This window comes from Plectropomus leopardus, chromosome 1 (assembly GCF_008729295.1).
Source record: "Plectropomus leopardus isolate mb chromosome 1, YSFRI_Pleo_2.0, whole genome shotgun sequence".
In the NCBI taxonomy this organism is placed as follows: Eukaryota; Metazoa; Chordata; class Actinopteri; order Perciformes; family Serranidae; genus Plectropomus; species Plectropomus leopardus.
The window spans coordinates 6,073,282-6,086,808 of NC_056463.1; the positions used below are offsets into that span (position 1 = coordinate 6,073,282).

At 39.9% G+C, this 13,527-nt stretch overlaps 1 protein-coding gene across 1 annotated transcript in view; it reads right to left on the minus strand.

The window, feature by feature from the left end:
• The window catches only part of LOC121946268 (protein kinase C-binding protein NELL1-like), a 321,639-nt gene that overhangs the window by 175,974 nt on the left and 132,138 nt on the right, over window positions 1-13,527 (minus strand). Inside the window, exon 12 of the mRNA XM_042490773.1 lies at window positions 11,188-11,316. Within this exon, the coding sequence (XP_042346707.1) occupies window positions 11,188-11,316 (129 nt within the window). The remainder of the gene's footprint in view (window positions 1-11,187; window positions 11,317-13,527) is intronic.

Here is a 13,527-nt window from a genome sequence, read left to right on the forward strand (position 1 = left end):
GCACTTTCTATAATGAATGACAATTAATTCTTTAAAAGATTTTCTCTACAAGACATTCTGTACAAGACTGATGTCCCAGAACCCCAAGACATAAGATCATAGGGGGTTTTATTGACTTTGTAAGTACAGACATCATGCTGTCTTCCAATGTATTTAGACGCTGCTGGGAATGTCTGCGACTTTTGGGTTGATTACCAAACATGTGCTTTGTTTGGGAGGACAAACAACAAACTTTAGGAAGGGCACAGCTTACAGCAGGTTGTTGGCAGAGGCTTGCACTGCTGCCTTTTAGCGTGTCCTTGTCTTTATCTACCTTACTTACTGCCTATCTGTCTCCTCTTTGTATCCCGCCCCACCACGTTCCCCCGCTTTCAACCAATATACAGAAGTGAGGAGGAGCGGGTGCTGTTGCTCATTCGTTCCCTGTCATTACATCCTTGTTTTAACACGGTGGAGGCAGAGTTCCCACAGAGAACCTGATTGATTCGCAGAAGTACAAACACAGCCAATTACTCTTTAATGCCACTGAGTGAGAGCCAATTCAGCCAGCGGCGCTCGCCGATGCCACAAAACACAGACGCACATCGCTGCTTCCATCATCGCGGGCTGGATAAGGACAAATGAGGATTATCTAAACTGCCCCAATCAATAAGTCACTTTTTATGCATCAGGCCTCTCAGCGCACATCACATTAGCTCCCATCAGCGCTGCATTGAGAACATTAATGGTAATGACTTGACACTGAAGTGGTCTGAGATATAGGATGAGTAAAACCTTTTGCTGCACATTAAAGGTGTGTATTTCCATGTTTCTGTGGCTCCTGGTGTTGTTATGTGTGACCAGACTCGGCAGGGAAAAGTAAGTAGAAGCTGTCAGTTTTAGCGGATTAGCTGTAGCATAAGGGCAGGTGCTGCACTCCGGGTGGAGACACATCGTGTTTTCCTGAGCTTATCTAAAAAACCCAGGACAGCTACACACACACATACCACACACACACTTGCGCTCAACACACCTTCAATCACACTGTGGAAGTCCTGCAGGAAGGCTCTGCCCTTGATTAGCACATTTCCAACCTCTGCGGATATGATTCCAGCAGGTTTGCACTCTAAGGGATCTGTCTGTTTTTCTGTCTGTTTGTAGCTGCAGCCTCCCGCCAACATAAACCTGTCCAGCTGTGTGACTGTCCATCTATCAGTCAGTCAATGTGCTGGTCTGTCCCACCCAGAAGCCCAGCTCATCTCAGCTCATCTGCAAACACACGATAACAGCAACTCCATCGGCACCAGCAACATGGAGAGACAAAATGGGCAAAATCCTCCACAAATGACTTCCTAAATCCTAATTCATCGGTCCAGGGTGTATGGGATATGGATATGCTATCAGCTGTGAACATCTCAGCCAACAGGGCTCAGGACATTAGGACACACTATATGGGGGGTATTTACTGAACCAGCAACCAAAGCCTCCACCAGGGAGTTCAGAATAACTGACAAGACAACCAAAACAATGGCTGCAGTTACATGCACACTCATGTTCCCCTATTATTCCAAATATGACAATATTCTGAATTTGACGCAGATCATACAATCAGCTGCACCAGTTTGCAAGGCTGTGGTAGAGATGCATACCCAAAAGAAAATCTAAGAGATCTACCAAAGGTGCAATTTGAAAAAGCCATATTATCTGTTTTACTGTGACAAAATCTTATATTTTTTTATCCGAGATAATAAATCTCATCTAGCACCATATGCATTAGGTTGTCAAAAGTGTTTAAAGGTAACTGGTGTTGTTTTTTTTGTAGTAAAACATTCAACCTCTTTTTCAATGACAAGATCTGACAAGAAATCAGTCTGAAAAGTGATTTGCATGGTTGTCACATCCAAAATGCCTATTTAGAGAAAACTACACAATCAACAAAGTAAGTTTGCTTCGTGCAAAGCATTCACAAGAGTTTCTTCATTCCCATTTACATCCCATTTGCTGACAACAACAGGACTCATGCAACGATAAAAACATGAGTAAATGGTAGCACACTGAGATGCTTTTGCCAAAAATTTGTCAAAACTTCATCTATTCACATTGTTCTCTCTAGTCACATGTGCAATGACATGTTTAAAAACAGGTTTTTCTCAGGTTTGCTTTGTTAACAAGATCGCTTATTTTAAGGATCAGAAAAATACTGAAACAGGGAAAGCAAATTAAACACTACACTTATTTTATTGTTTTGTGTGTGCTTTGTATAGTTTGTTTTAAAGATCCCTTTAACACCTAGATTGGTATCAGTTTTCTTGTGTTGTGTTCAGAGGCCTTTTACAAGCATGTAAACCTCTGACAATTGAAAAAAAGGTTTGATTTCTTTATTAAACATGGGAAAAAAATACAATAAGCAACTCAGCAAGAAATGTGTGACATTTGAAAGAAAAAAAGTAAAAGGTGATTTAAAAAAGACCTTAAAAATGACCTTACTGCAAATTATTAAAAGCTAGGTCAAAATAGCCAGAAAACTATATTTATAATTCTTATAATTATATATTTAAAACTAGGACAAATGACAGAAAATAAATAAATGTATACATTTTAGCACTTTCTTCTGTAATTTTCTTGTTGCTTTATGTTTTTTTTTCTGTGTTTTACTTTTTTTTCTTTTTTGCTTAATTTTAGGTTATTTTCTGGAAACCTTTTACATTTTTTTGTCTTCTTAAGTTGCTTGCTTAACATACATTCCTCCCTTGTTTTTAAAAGAAATCAAGCCAATTTCCTCAGGTTTCAAAGGTTTATAGATATACTATGCAGGACTTTCCTTAAATTGAAAATTAAGGATGAGTGATTTTTGCACTTTCTTGTTTGCTCTTTGCAACCAGCATATGCAAAACTGACCAAGATACTGATTACAGCCGCTCATAAGCCACACTCACACCCACTCTATCGATTTTATTTAAATCACCATATGGACGCGCCTGAGACTGATGTGGCTGCATCTATTTGTGGCACTGACAGCTAGCTCTAAAGTGATATTATCGAGCCTTTATTCAATTAATGCAACTCTATGTAATTAGCCGCAGCTCCAAAGGACAAGTGCACTGATGATTTTATTATCAAAATGTTAGCTTTTTCACTGCTTTTACTACTGTAAATTGTAATTAGTTCTTTTTCTCTGTGAAGTTCATCATGTCAGAAATTGGTTCAAGACGTTCCAGTAGTAGTGAATGTGGCATTATTAGCACCAAAGTTACGGTATATTAGTGAGTAAAAGCTGTACAGAGAGAGAGCAAAAAGAGAGGAAGAGCTGAAATCTGCTGTGGTGTCAGCGGAGACAGACTGGAGATCAGGGTCATCATAAAGTGCCTCCCCAGAGCCTGTTAGATGAGGGGACACATCAGAGAGTCAGTCCCTGAACCCAGGGAGTTCGGCTGCTCCAGAGTTAAATGAAAGCTAGCTGAACAAACAGAAATAGCTCCTTTAGGCTTCATATGTCGGCCTCACACTGGGCTCTAATCTTGTTACTCACAGTGGAAAAACAAGCGCGGAATAACAATAGTGTTGACCATGTTCACGAAACATCTCCATGTTCATACATTCACACACACATACACACACAACCTCACAAACACTTGACACTACAGGTTGACTGATAGTGGATTTTTAAGGGCTGACATAATAATCAAAAAGACAACAGCCAATTCATCAGCCAATATCACCCATGCTCCAAAATCCAAGTAACAAATGCCTAAATACATAAACAAATCTGGAACTGAACATCAAATTAACTGAGATTATGGCATTATTTCAACTTTGTACTGAGTATTTTGTAACTGGCATTTAACAGGGCTAAAAAGTTTTATGTAATTTTGTATTTTCTCAGTGATTTATAAAACATAAAAAAATGAAGTCAAAACCTCCACCTATGCCTGACACATGTATAAAATGCTCAAGGGCATACCTATATTTTTATGATTCATCTTAAACTATAGTTACATTGATTGACAAAAGACACACAAAGAATTATTTAATTGTACAGATATGAATAATGAAATTAAGGGTATAACTCCCACTTAAGGCGGCTACGCCTGTGCAATGATGTCTCCCTATGACACGAGTTATGAAAGGGGATGTTGCAAAATGGTAAAATAGTAATGCGTACGTATGTGTACATCTGTCTCTGTGTGTGCGTGTTTCTTTAAAGTTTGGTCACATTACGTATATCTGTTTAGAAGATATGCACTATTTTGTTATAGCCTCCCTGTCCCACCGCTTTAGCCATTTGGCATGAACACAAACACACACACACTTGACCTCCATGTCAAATTTCTGCCTCATAGGGCAAAAACTACAGCCCTTAAATTTGTGGACTGACCAATCAACAGAGCAAGCTAAAGATGGTTTGTGGGCCAAATAAAACTGCAGCATAAAGCAGCCCTAGCCGTTTATTGACAGCAATGTGAAGTGGTGACAGAGTCATAGCATTGTATCAAATACATGTTAATGTAGCCCCAATTAAACTTAGCAACTTAACAACTACTCCAACCAAAACACAAAGCTTGTGGAGTGGCGAAATGCATCCACCTTTATATGTAAAACAAGGGCGAGTCAGTGTTTGAGTTGCACATAAGAGCTGCTAGAGAACTACAGGGCACAACAGGAGCTAATGCTGCTATTAATGTGTGTAGAGTGACCCGTGAGGGTTCTTAACAGCAGGAGAATCCTCCACAACAACCTCCTGAGACCATTTCTATGGAAATAAGCTTCGACTTTGCATATGTGAAAATACTTGACTCGACTTGAGCTTTCTACTAACTGCTCTGACTCTTCCCTAATGTGCCCGCCCATAAACATTTCCAAGGACGCGCCATGGTGATGGAGCCTTTAATTTGAAACATGGAAGAGCAAGGAGGTGCACAGAGGAGGCACTTAAAAGGCTGTAAAACAAAAAAAAAAGAGAGAAAGAAAAAAAAGCTTCCTGCCGAATGGGAGATCATTTGAGCATATTGGGAAAAGAAAAAGGGTCCGTATAACCCTGAGAACACACTGATATGCAATGAAAGAAAGATTTGCACTATCTAGGTGCACTTTGCTTCAACATCAGTCCCATGCTGGGATTTCACCCAGCGTGGAAATAGACATACAGAGCAGCCTCTGTGGTAACAACCGGCCATTTGGGAGGAGGGTCCCTGCAGCACTCGGCTAGGAAACAGGGAATTATGTTGTTTGTCCTCAGCTGATGCAACTATTCTCAACATCAGCAGCTTTAGCTCTTTCTTTATCCGGGGCTTTATTGTGAGAGGGCTGAACCAAATGTGGACATTTTTTAGGTTCCGATTAACAAGCTGTCAGCAGAACAACAACAGCGATGTTAATGCCTGTGTCCTCTGGAGCTGAGAGAGGATAGAGTAGATCTGCTGGGACTCTAAGAATATCACTGACAGCATAAACAAGAGCTGATGAGGATAATAAGCCTATGATAAGCCCATTAGCACAAACGTGAGAAATAACAGTATGCTGAATGAAGCAGCATCAGGTGGTGTGACACACTGAGCTGGAAAAAGAACACAACCCACGAGATGTAGGCAGTGCTTTTTAACAATGGCAATTAGCACTTTAACACACGAATTACAGTGTTCGCTGTATTCTTGTCTCACAGGACTTATCTGATAATAATAGTAGAAAAGGTTATATAAAGGAGTATAAAAAGACATACACTGTCACCTCACAACCTGCTTTTACCTGCACAATGTCAGTCAAATATGTGCTGCCCAGGAAGAGACGCAAAATGATCACAAAGACACAAAAGCACAACAAACAGCTGCAAAGACACACAAAATGACTTACAATGATTACAAAAAGCAGCAAAAAACCACAAACAGACCACAAAGAGTCAAAAAGCAACCACAAAGAGATTCAAAATGGCTACAAAAGACACACAATTGCTACAGAGATTTAAAGCAGTGACACAGATTTAAATCAGTTAGAAAGGCACAAAGAGACTTGCAATGACTACGAACAAGAGAAAGAAAAAAAACACAAAGAGATACAAAATGACTGCAAAGCAACTACAAAGAGATGCTAATCAGCTGCAAAGTCATAAGGAGACTTCAAATGACTTCAAAAAGGAAAAAAACTCACAATGAGACACAAAGGAACAACAAAGACACTCAAAATGGCTACAAGGAGACACGAAATGACTACAAAGAGATGTAAATTGACTACATATATATAAAAATGGCTACAAAGAGATGCAAAGTATTTACAAAGGGACGCAAATTAAGAAATGCAAAGCAACTAAATACAAATTTTAAATGGCTGCAAAGAGATACAAAAATACTGCAAAGATATGCAGAGTACTACAAAGAAATACAAAAAGACCACAAAGAGATGCAAAGCAACTACAAAAAGATCTCAGCTGCAAAGGCACAAATACAGTTAAAGTGACAAAAATAGGGGGAAAAGAACCACAAAGAGCCACAAAATTACTACAAAGAGATGCAATTTGACCACAAAGAAATGCTAAGCAGCTACAAATAAATGCAGAACAGCTGCAGAGAGACACGAAACAACTGTAAAGAAATACACAGCAACTACATAAAGTTTTAAAAATGGCTACAAAGAGGCACAAAATGATTACAAAAAGGGGCAAAGTCACCAGACACAAGACCACAGAGACATGTGTAACAACTATAAAGACACACAAACTATCTAGAAGGAAGCTGAATACCTGAAAAGTATGTGTTTTGCACCTATGTAGGAAACGGGGTGGGGGTCTTCCACATGTCTCTGCCAAGGGGCCTATTGTCTTGTAATAGACCCATGGATGGAGTGTTTGGAAATTGCATTTTCTTTCCGGTTTCCCAGTGTCTGATTTTCCCCTGCAGTCTAAAGACATGCAGTTTAATACAACTGGCGTGAGCGTCTCTATGCGTCAGCCCTGAGACTGACCTGTCCAGGGTGTCCCCGCCTCTTGGTATGTCAACTGGGACCCTAAAAGAAGCAGGTATAGCTAAGTAATGGATGGGTATATAAATATCCTCATCCAGAGGACAAGGTGATGACGGGATGTTAAAGGTCTTTCACATACAGTAACTGTGGGGAAAACATGCACGGGTTGATGGCCCTCAGCACAGTAATTTCACGTAGAGTCCATCCAGCCTTCATGTGTTCGTGCTGTTGCTGAGGCAGAGCCAGCAGGCCAGCAGTAAGCCCTGTTGGAGCCTTTGAATTGCTGAGTGTTGACAAGTCCAATCAATAGCAACCACTGCCTTCTCCCAGGCTTCCTCTAGGATTAGAAAGTATTTCCCAAGCTGGAGAGAGGAGGAACAGCTGCCTTAACATCCAGTATGCAGAGCGTTGCTTCCAACTGGGCTCATCTCTTAAGAGCATCTAGAAAGATGCCAGCCCATATGCAGTAATATATATTTAATGGAGTAAATAAAAACACAGGCCTTGGGTGGGCAAGCCAGCAAGGCTCAAATCATCATTAGTGTGCGCCTATGTTTGTGTTTCTACATGTGCGCATATTCTGCATATGCAGGCACATTTCTACTCGCAGAGATTTTGCAGATGGCATATTAACACATTCATCACATTCTCTTGCTGGTGAAGGAATCAGGCATGCGTCATACATGCTGTAGCAGGCTGACAAAATATGCTGCAGCTTCATTGACTTCCAGCACCAGAGAAAAGCATTTTTCATCAAAAATCGCAGCCCTTCTTCTGAGTGTCATAAATCAGTAAAATTGGAACTCACAGACAAACTTGCTAGAATAAGCTTAATTTACTCTTTGCAGTGAAGTGTCTCTCCTGAGTTGTGGATAAATGTCCACATCTTCGGTAAAAAGTTTACCTTCAGTAAAAAGTTAATTTAGTTGATTGTTGTTTTTACATCAGTAGGCAGGTTTCCATTAACCCTTAAATTGTACAAACTGAAATTGCAAATATAAAGTACACCTGATGGAGACACATCAATTTAAAAAAAATTCCATTTATCCCAAAAAACATTTTTCTACACTTGAATGACGTGGTATTTCAGGCAATCTGAAAAAGCCATATTTTGCAAAACTGCAATGGAAACACTTTTTTCCATTGCATTCACACACTTTTCTAGGTCACATGATGCTATGGCTATACTTGTCAATAACAACTGGCTCCCTCAAGCATGATGCAGCAGGCGCTACATAAGATTTTATCACATCGCATAACTCTTCAAAAATTATGCGGATCATCCAAAAGTTTTGAATCAACAATTACAATCACCTCCCAGAAAACCCTCATACGTGAGTGGGCAAGTGGATTGCCTTTCCATTTTTGTTCCCATTAGCAACAACCCGCTCTACCTCTGAGCCACAGTCACCCTGCAAATATCCATTTGAGAATAATAAGGTATTTAACTTAAAGCAAGAGAGAGTATTGGGATAGTCCGATAGTCCGGGCTCTGCTTAAATCCCCTGGTCCCTCCTCAAACAGCCCTCTGATTACAAGTAAATAATCTCATCCTCAGTCACTCGGCTGCATATTAAAACATTTATGAGGATATAATGGTCACATTTAATGACAGCTCAGAGCCACAGTCAGACACAATCTCTGGTTATAAAGTAGGTGACAAGAGGAGAAATTAATTTGTTCTGTAAAACATCTATTAGGAAATCAGTGACACCCCATCAGACTGCTGGTCTTTGTTTATATCGCAAATAAAACAACGACAAAAAAAAAAAGATTACTCGAGTCTGCTGTGTAAGACATGTCATCCTAAGCCAATTTATGTTGGAGGTGAGAGTGAAGCCCTGTCAAATATCACTATACTGTACCACAAGGATTCCAGCTAATCCAGTCACAATAGAAGTTTGAGCTGCCTTTAGGGAGCAACCCCCAAACACGCATAATGCCGCCACAGCCAATAGAGCCGTGGCTTCCCGATTTACATAGTTGATCTGACAATCAGCGTTTCCCAGCCCTCACTCATACGGTGTGGGACTGTTGTGGCTTGGAGTGGAGCTCTGGGTAAACCTCTTTACCATGCAGATCAAACAGAGGCAGATAGACCAGAGGGCTCACGGCCCCCGTTTAGCGAATTCAGTCTGCCGTGGCTGCGACCCAAAGACAACTGCAACGAGCATCGAGCAAATCCTTCAATCCGCCGACTGCCGCTCCCAAGCCTCTTAATCAAATAAGGCCATTAGCTCCATCACAAGTACTCTGGGCCTCCAGCATGCGCCGACTGGGGCTTTTACACCGCCAACTCCACCAATCAGCAAACCGGAAGCTCCCTCACACTCTCAGTGACTTTTTCAGAAAGGCTGGGATGTTGAGAATATTTGTGAAATGAGTCTCAAAACTCAAATCATATGTTTTCCAAGAAAAGTGAGGCCGACACTACTTGAAACAACAAGTACTTTCATTTAAGACTGAAAACAGTGCTGTAAAAACTAAAAGTGTGTATTTTGGGATTGCAGATGGAAAGTGTGCTCTACACTCTAGACTGGGGATGAGTTCCTAAATACACCCAGATTTTTTCTGGTCCAGGTAAAATTTAAATCTAACGAAAACTTTGAAAAGCCAAACAGCATGAGCAAAAATTTCACAACAACCTAAATGGACTGTGGCTGTGCCAACTCACTGAATTAAAATCCTGGCAAATATCCATTTTCTAAAAACCACGAGTGAACAGACTGACTTTGCACCTTGCAGACAGCACACTGGTTTAAAGTCATTTTTGGGATGTAACTAAAGAACCACTTGCAGATTTTGAACATGCCTAAAATAGGTAATACAACACTGCAAATATTAAGACGGACTAATTCTTTCTTTTTGGTACATATTATGTGGTTGCATGCATGGACTCACTTAGTGAAACATATTTTGTTGTACATTTATTATAGTCCAATGTATACAGTTGAGAAGGACACCAAACAGCAGCATCCTTTATGCAAGCAATCACCTACTCCATGTCATCCACGTATGCTTATTGTTGGTCTTCTGGGTTTTATTTTCAACAACAAACTTCTTTTCAGCTTCTGAAGTATTGATTACATTACGCCACATTTATTTTTCCAAAGCAACTTTAAATTCCTTCATGCGAGCAATAGCTGGATCTCGATTCTGCCTAATCACACTACAAAAAAGCTCCGCTTTTTCATCAGATGATATTGAAACTTATAAGTGTGTGCTTTCTCATTTTCCAAGTGCTATTAGATTAAATTAATGGCCTGAAAATCTACTTAAAACTCAATGGTATCCTTTGGAAAATGGCCAACAGTAATGTAAAATACCAATAATAGAATAAGCATGCTAAGTTCTCAAACCAAAGGTTCTAAGGTCCTATAATGAAACAGTTTAAAGGATAAAACACCCTCAAAAACAATCACTTGTATGCTTGTTATTCACCATGTTTTATGTTGAATTTGTCAAGAAAACTTTGTTTCTTTGCATGCCTCCAGGGTGAATGAAAAATAAAAAAACAGAAAATTCTTAACGTATTGAAGTAAATGGGGGCCACCTTTAACATCACCAAAACAACATCAAAGCATCTTTTGACAGCCCTCACATCACTCATAGGTGAGTGACAGCTGAACTTCTGGACTGGGGAAATGAGACTTGGATCATTCTGCACGAGTTGTGTGAGGGTTTGTAAACACGTGTTTTTATATAGTTTTGATGTGAAACGTGTCCCCTATTTAATACATCAAGAACTTTCTCTGTTTTTGTATTCTTTGTTCACCGTGGAGACATGCTATGACAAAAATTGAGTTTCCTTATGAATTCAGTGTAGCACAGAGTGAGTAACTGATTTAGAAATAGTCATTTTGGGGTGAAATATTCATTTATTCAATTGTCTAAACCGAACTTGGCCTTAAACACTGGTCAAATGTTCACCAACAACAGCACATCACAGATCTTGCTCGTCTCTCAAAATTTACAAATCCCTGCACTTAGTCAGATCATTCATGCCACACTTTCAGCTGTCCTTTCACAGCTAACCAAACTGCTTTCTCAGACCAAAGCTTGCACCCCTTATAACCAGCCATCATCATGTCACACAGTCAGTGTGTTAATAGCAGCTTATCCAGAACAAATGCTCCCAAAACAATGCACTAACCGCTGACACACTGCCAGCCATATGTGCTTATATGCTTTTAGCATCTTGGGCTAATAGCTTTAAAGAGTCAGTCACATAAGCTGCAGCTCAGTCTGTGGTCCTACCTTCACAGTAAGTGGAGTCCCCGTGGATGGAGGCGTAGCCGCTCTTGCATTCACACTCTGCTTTAGTATTCCGATTTTTACACTCAGAGTTTTCTCCACAAATCAGTCCCTCTGCACAGAAGTCGTAACCTAAGAAAAAAAGTTTTTGATTAACTTCGGACTGGACACAGAGATGAAAGTAGACGAGTAACCTTGTACCTTTCACCCACAATACAGTGGATGACAAGAAACTTGATGTATGAAGTTTATGACTGCTGTACATTTGGTGCAATAATAAAAGTTTGTCTTTTATGACACTTTACACACACAAACAATACAAAAGAAGCATGCACACATTAACATGCTGCTCATGTAGGGAGATTGCAGAGCATGTTATCCATCCAGACAATCGAGTGAAAGAGTCACTGGTGTGCTGCTCTATAGCATACAACATTGAGTTCCTCTGGTATTTGACAAAAATGAGCTTAATCAAGGTTAAAGGGACTGTTCACCCAAAAATCAAAAATATTTTTTGTCCTCTTACCTGTAGTGCTAGTTATCAATCTCCATTGTTTTGGTGTGAGTTGCTGAGTGTTGGAGATATCAGCCATAGAGATGTCTGACTTCTCTCCAGTATAGTGGAACTAGATGACTCTTGGCTTGCAATGCTCAAAGCACCAAAAAATATATTAGAAAAAAAATCAGACCCAGAAAGCATGACCCAGTTACTCAAGATAATTCCCAGACCTAACAGTGAGCAGTTTCATGTAGGAACTATTTTCTAATGCTAATTTTAAGAGGGATCTACTGCTAGCTTTTGGGTGGTGAGTGCCATCTAGTTCCACTCTATTTCTGATAATTATAATGAAAATAATAATAATAAAAATAAATAAATAATAATAAACTTTTTTTGTATAGCACTTTCCTTAATAACGTTATGAAGTGCTATTCAGAAAAGCAACAGATAAAAACAACAACTTTCAAATTAAGTGAACAAGTAAGCACATTTAAAAAAAAAATCTTCTCATAAATAAAATATGAAATAAGATGATGACATCATGATAAGGGGACATTTAGCTCTGTTGTGCAGAAGCTACAAAATGGAACTTATCAAACAGATGGATCAACGGTGGAGAAATACATTATGTTGCCGTAGAGGTTTGAGAGGTTTCTGTGGGTGTTTTGATACTTTCTTTGAGTGATTCTGGGCACTATTTCAATCCATCATAACTTGTGCATCCAACATAAATGAAGCTGCTATCCTTCAAAATAAAGCAAACAACATACTTTTAGAACCATGTCTCAAGGTCACAGTGGTGATTGAGGGATTTCTTAAATGGATGTCAACAGTGTGAGGTCATTAGCACCGTGACAAGGTCAGGATTCCTCACCGGCTTTCCACCTGTGAACAAATGTATCTATTGGAACACATGGCACTGACTGTTTGTGGTGATGGACAGGAGCTTTAACCCTGCCCGGCCTGCCACAATACAGATCTTTTTTTCTGCTTTAACCAAACCAGACTGAGATCCTTCAAATACATGGAATGACAGATAGACAGAGAATCAGTCTGACAGATAAGGAGGCAGGCAGACAGACAGACAGACCGACAGAGGTAATTGTCTCCTGCTCGTAAGTATGAGCTGATGTGGCCCATCATGTCACGTAACATAAGACAGACTAGCTGCACATAAAAGCCCTGAGAGGCAGGGAGCCTGGGGAGCCATTACTGCGGAAAGAGCTGTGTCTGCATTATCCGTCCTCCACCATGTACAGCAGCAACCCATCAAATAGTGTATACATGTAAAATGACTGATAACACATGGAACAGCACACACATGTGTGAATGTGTATATGTGCGCTTATGGTTTAGTACAGTTTTGCTCCAACACCTCTGAAGGAAGAAACTAGAATTGCTGTCTTGCAGCTGTATACCTCCGCGAACCAGTCAAGTTGTGCCTACAGTTTAAATCCATGTCTATGAAAAAAACATGGATGCATCACAGGCATCTTGTCTTCTGCAGCACATAAGATTAGCAACTCTTCACAGTGGACACTCAAGATTAGTGTCACTAATTCAATATCTAATCAAATTTCTCAACATCTGTTCCTGAATTATGGCGTTCAATGGCGGAAATTGTTTTTGCAGAACATTATAAAGTCACAGAGACCTGGACTTTTGACCTATGACCACAAAAATCGAATCACTTCATCTTTGAGTCCAATTATACGATTGTGAAAAATGTCAAGAAATTCCCTTAAGGTGTTCTTGAGATATCATTTTTACAAGAATGCAAGGGACACAAGGTCACAGTGACCCTTGAGCACCAAAGTCTCATCAGTTCATCCTTGACTTAAAGT